This window comes from Pezoporus occidentalis, unplaced genomic scaffold (assembly GCF_034315485.1).
Source record: "Pezoporus occidentalis ecotype Australia unplaced genomic scaffold, CSIRO_AGI_Poc_V1 ctg52, whole genome shotgun sequence".
NCBI classification, from domain to species: Eukaryota; Metazoa; Chordata; class Aves; order Psittaciformes; family Psittacidae; genus Pezoporus; species Pezoporus occidentalis.
In genome coordinates this window covers 871,574-892,341 of record NW_026915858.1, presented here as the reverse complement: position 1 = coordinate 892,341, position 20,768 = coordinate 871,574, and the positions used below count along the sequence as shown (strand labels likewise).

The following is a 20,768-nucleotide window of genomic DNA, read 5'->3' as shown; positions in this document are numbered from 1 at the left end:
AATTTTTCTTTCAGGACTAGATAATCTCTTGTGCAGTTTCCTAAACCAAGGAACCAGACATCTGGGAACCGAACTGTTGCAGCTTAAAACTTATTTTTGAACTTTTTCTTTTTTTTTTTGCATCTCTCTGTGTGTGGGAATCCGTGTGCATGGGAAAGAAAACAGAATTAACTGGCTGATCAGTGATTTCACATTACAAGCAAAACCAATTACACACTTTTCCCTGGTTTGTACAACAATACCAGCCAGTTTCTAGTGTAACTTAATGAAAAGATTGGACTCCCACTAGGTATATATTTGTCCAGGTGGGTTACAGCTGTATAATTGGAGTAGCACTTCACTAACCGGGATTCAGAAAACAACCTGCTGGCTAAAAAAGGAAAGAAGAGGTTCTCTCTGTAGTTCAACCCTTTTATTTATTTATGAGAGAGAAGATACACGCTCTAAAAATGCAAAAAAAAAAAAAAAGTGACAGGTGGTAAAGAAGCATCTGAATTATGTTTCAGCTCTAATGAAATGAGTCATGGGAATTCTCATCCTTCAAAATAATTTGAAATCTTTAGAACGTTATTCTCGATGGTGTTTCCTAGAAGTTTTCTTCACTAATTTAAGCAAGAACAAACAACACCGAATTTTAATTCACTGCCAGGTACATCCGTTTCTATTCCAAGCCCCATCCAGAAAAAAAACATTTTAGAATTTAAGATAGAAGAGTGTTTATAACACAATAAATAATATGCTTCTCACTGCAGCCTAGCGAGTGTCAGGCCCCAAGAGTAAACACCTGAAACTAACCATGGTCTATGTTCTGCATCCATTTCCCTACACAGTCCATTCAGAAATTATGCTTTTGATTTAAAAAACACATACATATTTACACAACACAGTCTGAGATCAAAGACTCAGCAAAAAAATATAAAGCCACTACTAGAAAACACAAGAGATCTATGTAAGCCCAGGACATGATCTCCCTATCTAAACTCTGCAAGTCTGCCATATTCAGCTGTGGGTCTCACTTTAACCATTACAACCAACAGTACCTATGTTTTTTAAACTCAGGTAGTTACATAGGGTTAGTTTATGAAATCTGACAAATTCGGCTTCATGGTTTTGGTTGGGATTTCTCTTTGAAATTAATACTAACTGAATTCACCATTCTTCCCTTTTGCAATGATGCAGTGTAGGTCTAAATCTGTGCCCTGTTTTTGTGCAACGCCTAATACCAAAATGCAAAGCAGAAATGGCAAGAACACTCAACTCCAGTTACTGTGACATCTCAGTATACCACAGACAGTTGCAATATTCTAATTCTTACTCAGTAGCAAAGTTTACAGTAAAACAAGTACAGCAAACTAGAAAGAGCCTGTCTTTAAAACAGAGGAAAACTGATGAACTCCAGGTTAATTGCACTAGGGTTTCTTTTTAAATAATAGGTGAGGAAAGTTATTTCATAGCTTCAGTGAACCCTCCCCAGAGGAAGACTGCTGTGCCAATTAATTTTCCCCACATACTTTCTGCTACACTTCTTCAGTCAGGCCTGGGAGCAAAACATTACACAGCAACCTCTTAGCAAAGCAAACTACTCATCACAGGTGGGCACAAGCAGGAGCAGCCTTGGCCCTGGCCCTCCCATCAGAGCTCCTAGCTGAGGGCCAATCCTCAGGAGACTTGAGCTCCTCCTGCTGAAGATTTCTTTGGGCTACAGTAAAAGTATAGCCCACAATGTGTATTTTGACCAGGAGTTTCCAGGATCAGCTAAGCTGTCCCTTCTTGCAAACAAGTGTTATCACACACACTGCCTACACCTTTGTCAGGCAGCAGGTAAAACAAAATCCACTGAAGCCTTTTCCTTTCCACAGAATATGGAGGAGTAATGGGGAGGAGGAAGAGGGAATCATAGAAAGGTTAGGATGCTCAAAGCCCTGTCCAACCTGGCCTTGAACACTTCCAGGGAGAACTAGTATATTTTTATCTGTTTAGGATGACATGAAGCCCAGGAAAGTCACAAGACCCCGTACCTAGTAGAAAGCATTTGCAAGATGACTGAGCAACTGACTCTTAATTTCTGATGTCCAAGTCACTTCTGAATTACTTCCTAAGTAATATTTACTTCCTAGCAATATTACTTCCGAGGTAATATTTAGCAGCAGATGAATTACTATTTCCTAGCAATATTACTTCCTAGGTAATATTTAGCAGCAGATGAATTACTATTGTCACCTCCTCTGGACACCACCACTGACACAGCTCAGAGCAAATATTTCGCTGTTTTTGGACCATTAAATGATACACAGCAAATGCACTATATCCAAAGAATAGAAAATCCAGAAGGCTGCTACGACTGTACGACTATTAAAGCCATCCTACATCAACAGAAATTAGCAGTCTCTCAGCCTTTATTCATCCTTCAGATTCTTCTACAAGTATCTTTACATTTCCTTTTACTAAAAAGGGACTCTAATTAACGGAGGAGCCAACTTCATTCGTAAGACATTAATGTAACAAAGTCACAAAAATTCTAAAGTATTGTATAATAAACTCCCTTCTATAACAGTTAAAAAACTGCAAGCTCTCTCTCATGATGCAAGGCATCAAAACTAATTTTTTCAGTTAGATTTGCATTGCCATGACCTCGAGGAGTTCTGAAAGTGACACAGTAGAAAGATTCATGTTTACCCTGGTACACTCAGATTTGTTTATTTTTTTCCAAGCACTTAACAACACATGTGTCTAGTTAATTGCAGTACTGTTCGCCATATGAAGTAAAATATCTAAACACATGTTTAGAAGAAGTTATAAATATTAGCAATTTTGATTGCAGGTTGGTTGATTGCATTTGGGTGGGTTTGTTTTTTGGGGGGAATATGTTTTAGGTTATTTTTTTCTTCAAAATGAAAGAACAAACAGTGCCTTTGTGCAATGGCACACGCTACAAATGCTGTTATTGCCAGCATAAGAGGAATGAACTGCTGTTATCTCGGAGCATGTGTTCTCCATCCACTGAAAACTACATCCGTAATAGTAGTTTCTTAGTACTTTTTTACCACCAACAAACTTCCTTTCTTGGATCCTAGTAATACAGCAATTACCTGTCAAGTTCAAAATCATCAAATCCACCAGGATCACCAAGACAAAAGAATCTTTCAGGACTCAGTCTTTGAAGCTCTTCTGCAGCTTCCTAGAAGCCCAAACTGAGTAATTAGCTTCGAATGATGAATATACGAATGACCTTGAAACAGAAGCTATACATGGGGCGCAGCTAAGGATGAAGAAACTCCCCATCACTTGCTAGCTACAGGACCACACCAGCACTGAGGGACAGAGGAAACCGAGTCCAAGATCAGCTTAAGTTCACAGAGGAAGCAGTTAAGTGCAAACATAATTTCATGATGACCTCTGCAGCAAACAAATGTTAGCACAGACCTTAGTATATTCTGTCTGTAACATTCCTAGTGTGGTGTATTCATCCCTCACATAGAACTAATTTTCTCATGCTTTGCATGTGCAAGGAAACCAATTTTGTCTCTACCTGTGCTGTAGTGGAAAAATTATTAGATGCAAGTGCTGTTTTTGAATAGTTGGAATGAAGAGTAAGACAAAAAAGGTTTCTTTTTAACATGCCTATCAACTTTGACAATCCTACAAAGAGAAAAATAAGAAAATTAACAGTCATGTGTACAAGTTTCATAGAGTCAGAAAAGAACCTAACAAGGTTTAATTGCCTTAAAGGACTTTTTTATCATGGAGTTCTTTACCACTCTCTAAAATTAGCCCTTTCTGTTTGCTCCATCCTTGGAAGTATTTAAGTGCAGGTTAGATGGCGCTTTGAGCAACCTGGTCTAGTGGGAGGTATCCCTGCCCATGGCAGGGGGGTTGGAACTACATGATTGTTAAGGTCTCTTCCAGACCAAAGCATCCTATGATTTTATTGCACCAATGAAAAAAAAAATAAAAAAAAAAAAAACCAAAACAAAACCAAAAACCAAACCCACAAACCAAAACACCACCATTTCTTTTTCTCACATAAGTTTTGCAGGCCAAGTTGAGTCCATGGAAGATCGTTCATTCTTACTTGAATGAATCACAGGTTTGCAGAGCAGTAGCTCTTTGGTTACTCAAGACCCAGTGACTCAGAGCGTTTGGGCCAAATCAAGTATATATTCTTCCAACACTTTCTCTTTAGAACTAATGCTCCTAAAATCTATACCACGCTACACAGATCTTTTTTATTTTTTTGTTTTTAATTTCTGAACAGGAAGGACCACAACAAAAACTTTTATAAGTATTGACAGGGAAAAAGTTAAATCTGAGATGTAGTCCTATAGCATCCTCCTTCTTGCCATTTTTCCCAAATGCATGTCCAGTCTCAGTCACCAATTGGGCAAATAAATACCCATTATATGGCCCAAACAGAAGCCTGCCTGTAACTGGATATGCATTGTCCTGTCATAAAAGGAACATGTCAGCAGTCTTCAGCCTGGTAGCTTGAGACATACACACTACCTCCTATCCTGTGACAGGGAGAATTATCACATAAAAGTAACATGATGAAACACATCCCATCACACAAGGGGAAAAAAGGCTGCAATACATGGTTTGAGAACATCTCTGACCTACTCAAAAGTTTAGCACTATTGAGTTAAAGCCATAACTAGGAAAGCCATCCTACCATGGCAATAGAGGTAAAAGTACTGTGGGTTTCAATCAGGATTTATTTACCTTCTTCATCTGGATAAGTATGTACAACAGAGGCTGCCAACCTTCTGCTCCGAGTCTTATTCAAAAATCTTTACGGATCCAAAAAGCTTTAGTCATATACCCAAGGTGTATCTTGTGAGCAGAAGGGAAGTGGAGCCTCTGGCACAGTTACAGGGGAGCAGACAACACTCACCTCTGCATTCTCTACTTCATTATCAGATGATGCAACAGAGCTGACTGCAGGTGTAACCCCAGGTGACTTAGCAACATCAGAAAACAGATTTAAATAAAATTTACAGTGGACTAAAAACTCAAGTGCAAGATGTAGAGAATTTCTCTAGTATGAGAGCTTCCCATCACCACTCTATGTAGTGGGGCAAGCCTGGAAATACTGCAAAACTGCACACCGTGTCTCCTACCATCATGTATTATGTAGACTCTGTTCTGACTGGAGCACACTCATTATACAAGCATCGGAAACATATCCTTTAGGGCACAACTCCATAACTGGCTCTTCTTATGCCTGCACACTATCAGTGCGTACAAAGTTTTCAGTACCCTTGTGTATTCTCCAAACCTTTTTTATGTAAGAGAGATCCAGAGTAAGTCTCAACCTTAACTGTTTTCAGTATTCTCAATATGGCCACGAAGTATAAGAACAGTTATGTGCTGCAAAACATCACGCTGTTATGAGAGTCATAAGACGTATGGGTCACGGAATTTTGTCTCAATATTTCAAAATACTTCAAATGCTACAATGTGAACATTAACCAGATGCAGAAAAATATCTATTGTCCAGCCACCCTCCCACTTGAGCTCTATTTCTCAGGAAGCTGCTCCCATCAATTATTTCACCTAGAGGCCAGACTGACCTTTTCCCCTGCCTTCATTTTTGATACCATGACAGGATAAAAGCTAGAAGGACATACTAATGCTAAAAGCATCCCTTTTTAATAGTTTCTTTGTATATCACACGGATAAAGGAATAAAACCCTGTCTTGAACACAGATGCAGCAGACATGCTAATACATTATGTAAGCCCCAGCAAATAATTTATAACTTTCTGAAGGCAATTCATTTTAAGTTACCCTGCAGCATGATAGCACAGTTTAAAAGACGGATTTCAGTGAGAAAAACCTGATCTGCAGAGTATATTGATAATGAATCAAAAAAATGGCTTTAAAAAAATCCTCCACCAACAAAAAATGACTGCAGTTTAGGAATTCTTGCATAAACCTTGCTTGCTGTCATATTTTGTTCACTGAAAGTATCTGGGCTCCGCAAGCATGAACGCCGATTTCGAAACACAAGCTTATTCCATTATGAATAAACTCTAATACATACCTGAAGATATTCCAGCATTACTTTTCAATTAAGGGTCAAAGCGATTATCTTTGCCCTTCACAAACAATACTTGGGCAGCATGCAACAGCGTATTTCAGTCTAGAATGGCGCACAAACTTATGGGTGTGGTAAACAGCCTGTCACATAGTTATGACATCATCTGAACTGAACTCTGCCAAAAGTTAGTTCAGGCATATAAATTAGTACTAAACACACACACAAAACCTGTGATTTCAAAGCTGTACTGTGTCAGGTTTCTTCTGACTAAATACTTCAATTCTTGTTCAGCAACAGCATTATGAAAGCCAGCCTGAATGAAAGCCATACTTCTGAATGGACAAACTACTTTTTCCCCAAAATAAGCAGGAGAACAAAACAAAAAAAACCTAAACCAGTAAAACCTGAGAATGTTACTGAGTCTTGAATCAGCTTCATTGCAGGTGCAAAACTGTCTTGTGTTTTTTTTTTTTCCCTAAACATGATTTATATTACATATAAACCTACAGCTTACATATTTATAGTGTAGCTCTTTAAATACAGGATTACACTTTCAGGCAGATTAGCACACTTTTGAGGGGGCTAAAAAAAAAAAAAAAAAAAAAATTTAACCTAAATTCATTTGTATGAATCGTACATTCAATTGGTGAGTAGGCTTTTTAAAATTCTGCACCAGAAAGACACTTAAACTTTGCCATACCCAGCACCTCTTGCACTAATCCTCTATGATACTTTATTAGAATTTAGCACTGCAATAGTTATGCTTACAACCCTTCAGTTTTTCAGGTAAGGCTGTTACATTACTCATAATTTTATTTTTGTTCCTTAGTCCTCCTAGAAAAAAGAACACTTTGAAAAATTAAAGCTGGGTATCTAGTCCCTGACAGCTTGCAATTCTGACCTCTCTTTAAGAAAGAAATCCTACCAGTTTAAAATTGCCCAGACAATTCAAACTGAAAGAAACAGGTCCCTTGTGAACTGCCTGCACTAGTTACCTAGCTAATCCACAAAAACAATGCAAGTTTACTTTGGCTCAAACTATCAAGAGCAAGGATGTTGAATGTTACGTTTCTAGAAGGATTTTTATTTTTTTTTTAATTTCCTGTTACTGAGGCATATCTGTATTTGACTTACATAGGAACTAAGGAATCACACACCTGGAAAAAGTGTCAAGTACCAGTAATAACAACAACAACAATAACAATAATGACAACCACCACCCTAGTTAAAAACAACACCATGCTTACACTGACACTAAACATCTTTCCAAGAACCTTACAGCTTGCTTGCCATTCAGTTATTGATTTTGTTAATCTATGCTGCATGTTGAGAAGGAAATAATAAATCTTTACCACAAAGTATGTTTACAGTCATAAACTGGAATATATAGGCCAAGATAATACAATTTACTACTTACTGTACTTCAGTATTTTATTTCTTGCCACTCAGTGAAACCACTTTGAAAAGGAAACCATCAGAAAGCATTCACTGATAGTTTCAGTTCTTGCATTCTAATTTTCATACTGCTCAGCAACAACAAATGCACAAGAAAGATAAAAAAAAATACCAAATCATAGTTTCACATCTGCTGTGCACTTTTCAGACTCCCATAGTGGCTCTTTTAAAAATTTCTTCCATTTGAATCACAAAGGGAATAAGTTCCCACGTATCAGCTGGGTTGTCAAGTAAGCACATTTCAGTACTCTTCATATTTATTTAGTAATTTGTTTTCCTTTCATCCGGATGTACTCTAACTTCATAATCAATGTATTCCTCGACTTAGTATGCACTTAAATTGAATGGCTGAGTCCCCATACAGGAGACTGGTCTTGATTCATATTTCAATTAAAAAACAAAGCAAAATAAGACAGTCTTGGCAATGAGTCTTGGGGCTAAACACTCCCAATATCTGTGGAGATAACCCCCTTCCCCCCTGCACTTCTTTAATACCTAGAAAACTGCTAATAAGAATATTTTATTGTATCTTTAAGCACTGTTTAAACTACTAATAGCACTGGTATCATTTTACTATAATTTCAGATTTTATATTTGTGTTTTATATACTAATTCCATTGTTTAATATTTAGATATGAATATTTACATAGTTACAAAGAACAAAATCACTATCCTAAAAAGTTTTCCTGGTTATCTTTCTCACTAAACAATTACACAAGAGAAACACAATGTGACTAACAGGTCTTCATGGACAGAAAACCCAGAAAAATAAAAACTTCTTGGTTCCCTAAAAGTCAAAAGCTATGTACTGAGCATGTCTGCTTCTTTCTAAAACACAAAACCCCCAAGCCCCAGCAAAAACCCAACAAAAGAAAACATAAACATACAGCCTGCATAAGCGATCAGCATAGGTTTATTTATATTTGTATGTCTAATGTCTGTATCGGTGGTTATTAATGCAAAATCATTTTTAAAGCCCATGCAGCTGCCCTTCCACAATAAGACAAGTAGACAGGCTTACATTTTACATCAGATTCGAGTGAGCATTGTTTCCCAGTTTTAAAAGATTTTATATAAGCTGCACATGTTCAGTGCCAAGGATATTTGTCACCAACTTGCTTTGCTGATCTCTTGTAGCAAAACATTGATAATGCACTGATTGTTACACAGTTTCCTTGGTTTAATTGCTAATCCCTACTAATTTCATCACCATCTTCTAAGCATTCTTTGCAAAGTAATAATCCCAATCTGGTGAAAAGTAAAGAGCTTCTTACCATTCTGATTCAAAATTTTCCCCGTCTCTGGAGTCCAGCAGCAGGGAGCTGTTGCTGTTGTACTGCCTACTAGAGACACCAGAGGCTTTGGAAGCAGAGAATGTTTTCTGTGGTTAAAATGTATCACCACTGATTATATTTCAGTCTCTCAGTTCCTAGCCTTGATGCTCTGGAAATCAGCCAATCCAAGCGATAAAGAGGTTTGCAACAAGAAGTTGCAGAATTTTCACAGCAAACGCTTCATGGAAATGTTTTGCTTCTGATACTTGTTTTTTATATCCACTATATGTTAAAATAAACCCTGGCTCCCTTTTCCCTCCTCCTCTTTTTCTTTTTTTTTCCCCCAAGATGAGATTCATATATTGTTCACAAGGGACTTTAGCACTTGCTACAGCTAGGCACAGTGCAGAAAGGCATCATGCCAGATTATGCATATATCTCTGCCAAGACACCTGAATTTTGACTTGCAACACACCCTGTTATTCCAAACATGGGTTTCCTAAGCCAAAGCTCCTGACTTTGCCAAAACACACGGTGTTTTTGTAAGACAGCCAAATGCCCCTTCAAATTAGCTAAGAGCATCTTTTATTTGCAATGTGGTCGCTCTGCGTTGTCTTTACTTTTTTTTTTTTTTTTTGATAAACACTTTTTTCCTAGTGAAGACAAGGTGGTAAATTCCAAAGAGATGAAATGATCAACTGGTACTTCTGCTATGTGTTTCTACCCCCATCCCCTCAAGAATACACACCACAGACAATCTCTCTGCAATGCTGTAACTACGATTAACTACTTAGTTAATATTACAACCACTTTAATGTTCTCAGTGACAACCTCAGGATGCTGCTGTGCTGGGTGCGATACAAAAGAAGCCCAAAAAACAAAGACAGTCCTGACTCAACAGACCTTGCTGTCAAAGAACACAGTAAGAGATGACAAAGAAGGAGGCAGAAAGGCCCAAATCAGACAATTCTGGCTCATTTAATAGGTAGAGTAATAACCCAGCAACCTGACTATATCCAAGCTTTGGAGGAATTACAATAAGAGAGTTTTAACAGAAGGGCCATTAAGAGGCTACGGAGACTACCTTAGAAATTCTCTCAAGGAGGAAGCATGTTATTGTACTAGAAAGCACAAGATTGAGTCTGAAATTTTAATGAATGGATGAAAGAGGATGGAGTCATTGCTTCTTCAATGACTGAGAGTTTATAAACATCTAGAAAAGTTAAGACCATGCTCTGTGAAAGAAAGGAAAAGAAATTCAGAAGAGGTGCTCTTAGCTTTCTTCTCTTTGTAAGAGGATTCAATAATGATTTTCTGATTCAAACTGAATCAGTTTGAATGGGTATGAGAGTGCATGACTGACCTGAAAAAAAGCAAAGGAAAGGACGCTGGACTAATTGTCAAGCTTGTTTAGAAGGTGAAAATCAGCTGGATGGACATTATTTGTTGAAACAACAATGAATTTATTGGAAGAAATTATAGAGAGAAATAAGACTTAGTCATCAATAGCACTGACTGTTTTTTCAAACTCAGAGAAAGAACAAAGTAATAAATGACATGTTATGGAAATCACAAGATTAAGTTGTTTTCCAAGGTGACAATAAAGCAGCAGCAGGGGAGTTTACAGGAGGTAACAGCCATATTGAGCTGTTATTTTCTAGCTGAATAGCCACAAGAAGATTTCTCTATTACATACTTTTCTTTTTAGCCAAAACTAACAAAATTTATCTGCAAGCCATCACAACAAAGATGAACTTGATCTGTATTTACAGATGTGTTATCTTATGTAAATAAAGGGACCAAGTTTCAACCCCCAATAAATACAGCAAAACAATGTCAAAAAAAAAAAGGTGTTGACAGAATCATAAAGGAGGGTGAAAAATTAAACAAAAGAGATTCTATGAAACCAAGACAAAATTTCGGGAAGAAAATGGGCAACAGTATAACAAGGTAGTTTACAGGATAAAGAAAGTGTAGAGCACTGGTTCCACTGTTTGACCAGAAAGCTGTCTGCCGTGACTTTGCCTTAGCAGCTTCTGCAGCATGGAGGGAGCAGAAGATGCATTGGAAAATGCCCAGTGCTGCACCAGAAGTTTGGCAATGATAGCAAACGACTTGTATAGCTGGGTTAGTCAGACTGCTAATGGGACTCCCATCTCAAGGGCTCCACTTGTAATATCCTTGAGATCCAACAGACAATTCTGTGAAACAATTCAAAAGCTACAGAGGGCTTGCTCTATTTTAGAAATAAAAGCTTTTCCATCAGAATATTTTCAGCCACCTTGCTAGTGTGTGCAAACCATTTGTGTAAACCTTGACATTTCTGAAACCCTTATAATCACAAAAGATACATACTGGGATAGTGATCAGATGGTGAATATGAAGACACGCAGCCAAATCTTGCCCCTGTAGGTTTCTACAGATAACATGGATGGAACAGGGTGATATGACCCTATGCACACATGCAAACAATTTTCAACTCTCTCTTTCAGTCAGTGAAGCCAGATACCTCCATTTCATATTGAATAGTTAATAATTAATTGAATGCATGCAAATTTCAGAGTGAATTCTGGCATCTCATATTTAAAACAGACACATCCCAAACTCAAGTGACTATATAATCTCCTAAATTCAACTAAGATGTTTCTATATAGTACAAGCACTATCAACACAAGTATACAGGCAGAACTGACATGCTATAGCATTAGCACTTTTCCTTCAAAAGAAGGCCTCCTTTTTCATTTACTGTAAACTCCTTCCAACACACACACACAGAGGCAAAAAGAAGTGTCCATTAAGGGAAAGAACTGCGTACTGGTATAACTGCAATAGTTTAAACGTGAACTTCAACATTTACCCCTACATAACACTTAAAGATGATTTTGTTTTCCATCAGGTTAACTGTCATCAGAGGCTATTTACAAAATAAAGAAAAAAGCTCTCATGGGCTTCACGTTCTCAAAGGATCACATTCCTTAGGCACCTGTAGAAATGCAGCTAGCAGCCCACACAGATTAAACACTTATTTAAACTGTTTTTCTTAAGCAATGACATACGCAAGCCCTTGAATGCTCAAAATGATCAAGGAATGCACAATGATGCTGAAAAAAACTGTTGTTGGATTAAAAGTAATCTATTTTTATGACGTAACTTCCATTGCCAGATCTACTCCTTCACATGTGCATGTTTTCTACAGCATGTAAACCTTTGCACTAGAGCCCTCAGTCTGCAACAATCAAACAGCTGTATTAAGAGGTACCAAAGATAAATGAATTGATCAAAAAACTGAATTTTTGTCCCAGTAGAATTTTTTTGTTGTTGTTATTACGGCATGCAATTGCTATCTGAAGACAGGATGGAAAAATCAAAGTATTTCAAATTTTCATTATTTCAAAAGCCCTAATGAATTTAAATGCAGAACTGTTGAGTCATTTTGGATTTGCTTGAGATGCCACAAAGCTTAAGGGACATGCAGTTATGGCTTTCTTGGGGCACTCTAAGTCTGTTCAAATCATCCCTAGCATTATGAAGCACCATCTCTCCCCATAAGTTGTAATACATTAAAAGACCTATGAACAGCTTGCTAGAAATAGTTAAAAATAAATCACAGCTCTGTGACTGAGATGAGGAATTAGGCAAAAGTGTGCAATATTTTTTTACTTTGCAGAATGAAGATAAACTAGGTTACACACATCTGCAGGAATTCTAAAAGTCAGGAAACCCAAACAGATACAAACTCTCAAAGAAACCTACAAAACAGAAAAATGACTAACAAAAGACTTAGAATATTTAATAATTTGATAAAATATATATTTTTTCCCCATTCCTTCTCTGAAATTTTCACTCTCAGAAAAGGTCTAAATCCACCATGATAGCTGGGATCTATACAGCATATCAACATGTATATTCTCATTTTAAGGATATTCCATTTCCTCAGGAACGGGAAAACAATAAACCATGGTGCAGAACACGGTAAGACACTTCAAGACCTTAAGACACCCAAATATTTTAAAATCCAAGCCAAAATACTTCTAGTATGAAGTTTAGCCTATCTTGGTCAGATGTACTTGGAACAACAGAATCTATTTCCATGTACTAAAAAAAGTCAACTGAACGCATGCTGACAATCACAAAAATTCCTTTCAGACAGCAGTGTTTCACCTTGCAAGAAGCTTTACCACATTCTCACATGCAAACTACATTTCAAAGAAATATTTTCTCATTATTTTGTGAAGAACTATTTCAAAGTTAAAGCTAAGAGTGAAAGTTAAAAACAGTTGCAAAAAAAAATGCCATCAAATTAAAAAAGTTTTCTTAAAAAAAAAAGAAAAAACTCAAAAGAGTGCCTTCTTATCTATCAGATGCTGCTGAAAAAACATATGAGTGCTGCCTCCCAGAGTCCAGCTGCCTAGAAACAGTTTCTTCTCTTTTGCTGTGGTACACTGATTCAGAGTCCAAAGAAACGATCTCCAAGGGCTGTGAAACAGTAACTAGATTCTCTGTTTCTGCCAACTATTTATACCAAAAGACCACCCCAGCTCAAGCTCTGACAGACCTAGGCCTCTGCTGTGCTGCCCATACAGCACAGCCAGGTAACAGCTTCAAAACGGAGCAGAATCTGCCTCTCATAGACACATGCAACCATATAAAGGAAAAGACAGTTGTTAGACCCTCTCCATAGGCCCCCAGATTGCTGTGCAGAGCCTGCCTCCACCACTTCCCCACTTGGAGCAGGCAGGTGGGCTATCAGAGACTCTTCAGCGCCCTGGGGAGACGGCTGTGGGAGAGGAGGCACAGGAGTGGGATGCAGCACTGCACTGAGAGGGTGGGCAACTTCCACCTCCTGTCATCAAAATCAACAGAGACTATGACACAGTTCCTATGCATGCTGCAGCTAAATGACTCAGACCAACATTTCTTGATCTAACCACTGGAATGAGCACACAACTGTGATCATATTCTGACACAAGAAGCAGATGTTTAAGGAGTTTCATTTAAAGAAGTTTAGGGTTTAGGCTATTGTATTTTTAACACTAATCACAGATCACTACTTTGCAAGTTTAGTGAACACCTTTGCCAAGCATCCTTCCATCACAAAGTAACTCAAGGGATCTTTCTACAGTCTACACTGTATATCCCATATATGTTAGTGATGATGATACACAGCCTTAAAATATCAGAATTGTTATCAGTATAATAATAGCTTATCGGCAAACTTTTCTGTCTGAAATACAAGTATTTCCCTCAGTAACTTCCATTCCTAAAGAAATACTCGCTAATATTCAAAATGGGAAGAAAACACAAATCGGCACATCTTGGTTTCATGTTGCTTTCAAGGGGACGACAGTCAGGCACTCTCTTCCTCTCCCTCTCGCCACGAGGGGGGGGTGCAGCATTGCTCGGGCCCCGTTCTCCAGCAAGGAAATAAGTATAAAACACAGAAGTATCATCATCTTAAAACAACCACTTGAATTAACTTAATTAAGCTAAGCAAGAATGATCACAATATATGCCGAGTACTTAATAAAACAGATTTTTATACAAAAAGCCTATGTAATGTATACACTGAAAAATAGCCAATTTTAAAAACAGCTATTCATTTTACATACATTAGAATTTGGCCTCCTACATACATCAAAGCAGCTGTGGTGGTTAATTCAGTTTTGTTTCCATGTGAAATTGCACTTAATATAATTTTCCTAAATTACAAAAGACATTTAATTCTGCTGCAGTATTCTTACCTAATGCCAGTTTCAAACTTGGATAGAGGAGGAAAGAAATTGCAGGAAGATCAAAGCTGCTACCACTATGTTGAGAATAGCTTGAGACAGAAGTGGAGAAATGGAACAGCATCCAAGGAGATCTTCAGAGCTTGGTGTGACCTCAGGGCTAAATACAGAATAGTGACCAACATCTGTTGGACTTCCATGATCATAATGCTCCTCCTTATGACCTTCTGAGCTGCCCTCAGAAAGCTGGTATGCAATACAGAAACACATGCTTAGAGAGGGATAGCTCTGGAAAACTCCAGATAAAATAGAGAAGCACAGCAGAGTTCTACTGTAAAGTCACATGGACAAGAAAATGCTCCAAAGGACATTAAATGGCAAAGGCTCACATTCCTAGCAACACAGTACCTGACAGACATAGTAGCACACTCCTGAGGAATAGGGCCACGAGAGCACAAAACTATTCCATAGTAACTAGCTCAATTAAAATTGCAACCTATTTTATAAATCAGCATGTGAGCCTCACCAACGGGTTCTTGGGGAAGTGATTGATCCTAAGAACAAACTGTGAAGTAGCTGAACAGCACCAGCATTTGTTCAGGTATCAGACACTGTGAAGCAGGAGGTGCTGATTAAACCCACCTCCAAATGAAAAGAGACATAAGCAAGAAACTAAGCAGGCAAATAACTGCTACAAGTTTATGAAAACTGGAGAAGTGTAGGTGTACACAGTACACATCTCCAGCACAAGCTGAGCGAGAAATGGACCTGCACAGCCCTGCAAGACATATGGAAGATTAGATTTCCTTTACCATGAAATATGAACAGCAGCAGCAAGCAATATCTTAATGTCATCACATACCTGGACTCCCAAGCCATAAACTACCATTCTCCCCACTATAAGCAATATGAGAAAGATGAACTATGAAGATACAATGTGGAGAAAGAAGTAGGCTTAGAACAATATGGAAATGCTGTAGGATTTGGCCCAGGAATGAATCCTGAAGGGCAGTCATCTGATGGGCACTAGGGAGTTATCACAGAAGCCTTAGATGTCACATCCAGCCTCCATCCATTCAAAGGGAAAACAAAAGAGCAACAGCAAATAGATGCTGTCAAGTAGTCATATACTACCATGCAGGTATACTACAGACACTACATAAAGTTAAGAAAGTGTGAAAGACACAAAAAACTAATCCCTAAAAAAAAAAGAAAAAACAACAAAAAACAAACACACCAAACAAAACCAACAAAAACCAAAAGAAAACCATACCAAAAAGAACACCCAACCAAAGAAAAAAACCCTCACAAAAAAAAAGACAAAAAAACCTCAAACAAAACCCTCAATTTTTATCAATATTGGAACAGAGGTTAACAAGGACACTAAAAGTAGCAAAGGCAACAGGGACAAACACTCCCAACTCCAAAGCCTTGCTTGATGCTCTGAGAAAACTGCTTTCTGAAAGAGTGGTTGGAGGATTACCAGCACTTTTACCAAAACAATGGACTACATGCGCTGACAGCATTTTGTGAAAAGATACAGCAAGTGGTCAGACATCTGAACAGAAACCGTCTCTAGAAATGACAGAACATTTGAAAAACTGATGATAGCAGCAGATGATAATCTGGCGCACTTGCAGCTAAGCATACAAGAAAGAAGAACACGGAAGAGTTGACTTCAGTAACAAGAACTCTGAAAGGTTTCTCAAAAAACTGCATAAGCTTCTGAACTAAATTTTTTAACCAAAATCCTTTGGAAAAAGAAGAAAACTGATTTAAAGGATGGGCTGTGCCCTTACAAGACAGAGGGACAGCATAGCTGAGGCTTTGCCCTAAACTAATTGTGGGCAAATACAGCGAGCTCAACATTAAAGAGTCTTTTGCTTATTTCACCAAGCTTAAAAGATAGATACAAAGACATAAATAACTCCTACCTATGAGAAAGTGAAATCATGTTTAGCCATGCATCCAAAACACAGAACCATACAGTGCTGTGAAGAAAATTAGCTACTTCCCAGGCTGACACATTACAACTACTTTGCAACAAAGCTGACTGCCATGACGGGACACAACAAAAAGGGACCAACCTGGACAACATGGACAGCTTCATGTACTTGCAAGGTCTTAACATGAAAGAGAGTGTTGCTATCTGCCTGAAGACATCACAGATAGAAACAGATGTCAACTTGAAGGATACCATGGAGAAGAAATTCTTAAAATCAGATATAAATTCTCAGCTTCGCTCTTTGTAGCCAACACACTGCTTGGTTTTGAAATTAAATGTTTCTAATGGTTGCCTGGAGTCAGCTAGTAAAAGGACATCAATAGCTACAATTAGAAAACAAGAGTGAGAAAGAGCTGATCAATAAGGTAGCAAAAAACCCCAAACCAAAACCAAAGCAGCACGACTTCTCTGAAGACATCTTCCAGATGAAAGATTATCATCTGCTTGTAAGGCTGTGTTTTTCAGGCTAGCAGGAAGTGACTGGACAGTGGAACAGTGGTTGAGTAGCAAATTTAAAAACACTGCGCAGTGAAGCATAAGACAGAACGAGAATATACTGTGTGCCTGGTGCATACAGTCATTATACTGCCCTGGCAGAGGAAGAAAGGAATAACATATATTTGTAGTAATTTAGATTAATACCCACATTTTTGCAGTGTAGCTGAAAGCTACTGTTCAGAAATTTAATGTTGGGTAATGAATAACTTAATGAACTTATTACCGGTCAAGCTGAACTGAAGGCACAGCTTAAGTTCATTAATGGCTTAATCATGTAATGAATTTAAGGAATCAAGTTAGCTCCAAGAGGTAATTAAGGCCTCGGTATCTTTCCTGACCAAATTCTTTGCTGCTGTAGCACAGATACAACCTCAGTAGTTTCAACTGTGTTTCAGGCTGTAGTATACAAAACACTTTCTAACTTGATAATATTTGGGGAGGTAGGGGGGCGGGGTGGAGGGAGGCAGAAAGGAAGCAAAGTGAGAAACATTACTATTTCCATTATTTGCAACAATTACACATAACATTTGTGTAGCCAAGGAAATAAAGCTTCCTCAATATATATAGATTTCCTAAGATAATATTAATCTCTGAATCTGCTAGAAATAATTTGACCACTAACTGGAGAGGGAGCCCCAGCATGTCCACATAATTTACATAGTTTACAGGAACTATTAAAAAATATGAATCAGCTTAGACTGAGTTTCAGATTTCTTTCCATAGATTTCTATCCTTGATTGTTTTCTTTTCTTTAGCCTTCACAATTATATAAATTATATTTGGATTATATTCTGATCTCTTAATATTTGGAGGTAGTTGTTGATACCTCTTTTACATTCCATCGCCATTTTTTTTTAGCATTACATTATCCTGGCTTTCAGGAGCCCAAAGCTTCTCCAGATAACAGACTGTAACTATGTGAAGCACATCTTTCCATCTCTCTTGCTAGGGCCACAATCAACAATAAAAGCAATCCAATCTAAAAAAGACCTCTAAATTTCCACTCTAACTAAAAAGAAAAACAACCCACCAAAACCAAACCAAACCAAAACTACGGATTGGGTTTGCTCTCAGTCTCTAAACACAGAAGTTCATTCTTCTATGAAAACCAATCTGACAGAAAAGGAAGTTATACTTGGATAAACTCTCCTTAGAAATATCTTCTGACCAGTTTTCAGTAAGTTATTTTCAAAGCTTTGAGCCCTCTGAACACCAGAGAACCTCCAGATAATTCAGTCCTGATTCGAGAAAAAAAAAAGAATATATCAGTGTAGGAAAAAAAAAAAAAAACAAACAAAAAACCACAAAAAAAAACAACCAAACACCACAGAAAAGAACAGACCCTCCCCAACCCAAGAACCAAAGCTTCAACCCCTTGAAGTCAAATTGTGACATCTGTATGCAAATAGAAGCCCTTCTTTGTTTTCCTAAAGAGCTGCTTTTTTTTTTTTTTTGCCTATATGATGGGTACATCTAAATTAACATTTGAGTCTGCTTCGAGGGTATACTTTCATAAATATACAAGTCTCCTCACTGTCTCCGTCTTCTACTGGATCCCAATAGGGAACAAACCCTTTCAAGACAGGTAACTATTTATTAATATTCCAGAAAACAGTGACAGCAAGTTAAGGGAGCCTATAAGGATGCTGGGGATGGACTCTTCGTTAGGGACTGTAGTGATAGGACAAGGGGTAGTAGGTTAAAACTTAAACAGGGGAAGTTTAGATTGGATATAAGGAAGAAGTTCTTTACTGTAAGGATGGTGAAGCACTGGAATGAGTTGCCCAAGGAAGCTGTGAATGCTCCATCCCTGACGGTGGTCAAGGCCAGGTTGGACAGAGCCTTGGGTGACCGTGCCCATGGCAATGTTCCCATTGGAACTAGAGTATCTTAAGGTCCTTTCCAACCCTAACTGTGATTCTAAAAACAAAAATAAAAAAATAAAACTCTCATGTCTCTTCTGATGCTAGGAACCCCAAGATGACACCACATTGGATGGACTCAGTCAGGGCATGGCTTTGTGTGCTGATTTTCACCATGGTGAGGTTGACCAATTCTACATTCATTTGCATTCTTATAGGGTCTTCCTTACAATACAGGATCAACTATCACTGCCAGCAATCAAGTCTGGAATATGGATTTAGTTTTGAAGAGTACTTTGGTGGCATTCTTAATGTTCTTAAATCATTAATAAATGAGCAGCTCCTGGAAACATGTACATTGAATATCTGCATATCAATTAAATGCACATCTCTTAAGTAGCCAGCAGTCACATTGTGTTTATGACAGGGAGACATACATCTGTATATGTTATCACACAGATTACTAACTCATTCTACAGTATTCTTCTGGGCCAGTCACCACAGTCCTCAATGAAGTCTGTTTCACAGAGTGGTTTGGGCATTTGCAGCTGGATTTAGCTGAATTAAACCCACATGCACATTTCAGAAGTGCAACTAATCTTTAAAAACTTACAAGTGTTCAGTCAATGGAACCAAACTAAAGCCAGTCCTATTTAAATCTCCCAAATGTGTACAGCATGGACATTCAGTCTTATCCCCAAATACTCCGCTTTAAAGGTCTGTTTATATGGCTCTGTACTATTTGCTGTGGTAGAGATAGCCTGTGCAAGTGCCAGGGACAGATGCAAACTGAGGCCAAAGTGTCCTGTATCTTACAGACACTTGCAATAAAGAAAGAAAGATAAACCAAAAAGTGGAATATAGTGGCTAGGACACCAATCTAGGAGTCAGAGAACTAATTTATGTCCAAAACCAACAAACTGAGTAAGATAAATTGACATTTTTGGACCTGGAGAGGAACAACCCCACCAGTGTATGTGCCACCAGTATATGCTGACGGCGCCAAGCTGGAAGAAGCAGCCCTGGAGATCCTGATGGACACCAAGTTGAACATGAGCCAGCAATGTGTCCTTGTAGCAAAGGTGGCCAACATTATCCTGGGCTACATTAGAAGAAGCAACGCCAGGAGGTCAAGGGAGGTGATCTTCCCTCTCTACTCTGCACTGGTGAGGCCACACCTGCAGTACTATATCCAGTTCTAGGCTCCCCAGTACAAGAGAAATATGGAGCTACTGGAGAGAGTTGAGTAAATATGGTTTAGGGACTGGAGCATCTCTTCTGTGAGGAAAAGCTGAGTGAGCTGGGACTGTTCATCCTGGAGAATAAAAGGCTTGGAGGGATGAACTCATCAGTGTGCACAAATATCTGAAGGGATGATGTAGGGAAGATGGAGCCAGACTTCTCAGTGGTGTCCAGAGACAGTCCAAGAGGTGATGAGCACAAACTGAAACATAGAAGGTTCTGTCTGAACACCAGGAAACAGTTTTTTTTACTGTGATGGTAACTAAGCACTGGCACATGGGGTGTCTAGAGAGGTTGTGGAGTCTGCATCCTTGGAGATGCTCAAAAGCCGTCTGTACATGGTCCTGGGCAGCCTGCTCTCTCACTGGTCATGCTTAAGCATGATGGTTGGACAATATGATGTCCAGAGGACCCTTCCATTCAAACCATTCTGTGATTCTGTGAAGGCACAGAAGAGTTTACCTGCAGGAGCTTTCTTCCCAAACCTGCCTTGAGCGTCGTTCCTGATCAGAATTTTCTAAGGTTTTCCTTATGCTTTTATTCTTTAGGTAATTCTGTAAAAGACATCTAGCAAAAACTAGTATATTTTACGCTGTATATTCTGAAAGCAGAAACCTCATACAGAGCTTGACTGTGTTCAGTATTTTCCTAGCCTTGAGCCACA

General features: G+C 38.4%; 1 protein-coding gene across 4 annotated transcripts in view; it reads right to left on the bottom strand.

The window, feature by feature from the left end:
- Positions 1-20,768, bottom strand: part of PLD5 (phospholipase D family member 5) — a 163,347-nt gene that overhangs the window by 125,280 nt on the left and 17,299 nt on the right. The window contains exon 1 of one of the 4 annotated variants that reach the window (XM_062637349.1): positions 8,769-9,512. The exons of the other annotated variants lie outside the window; for them this stretch is intronic. Coding sequence (XP_062493333.1) covers positions 8,769-8,771 — 3 coding nt within the window. The 5' untranslated portion in view covers positions 8,772-9,512. Of the gene's footprint in view, positions 1-8,768; positions 9,513-20,768 lie in introns of those variants that run through there. 4 annotated transcript variants of the gene reach the window in all.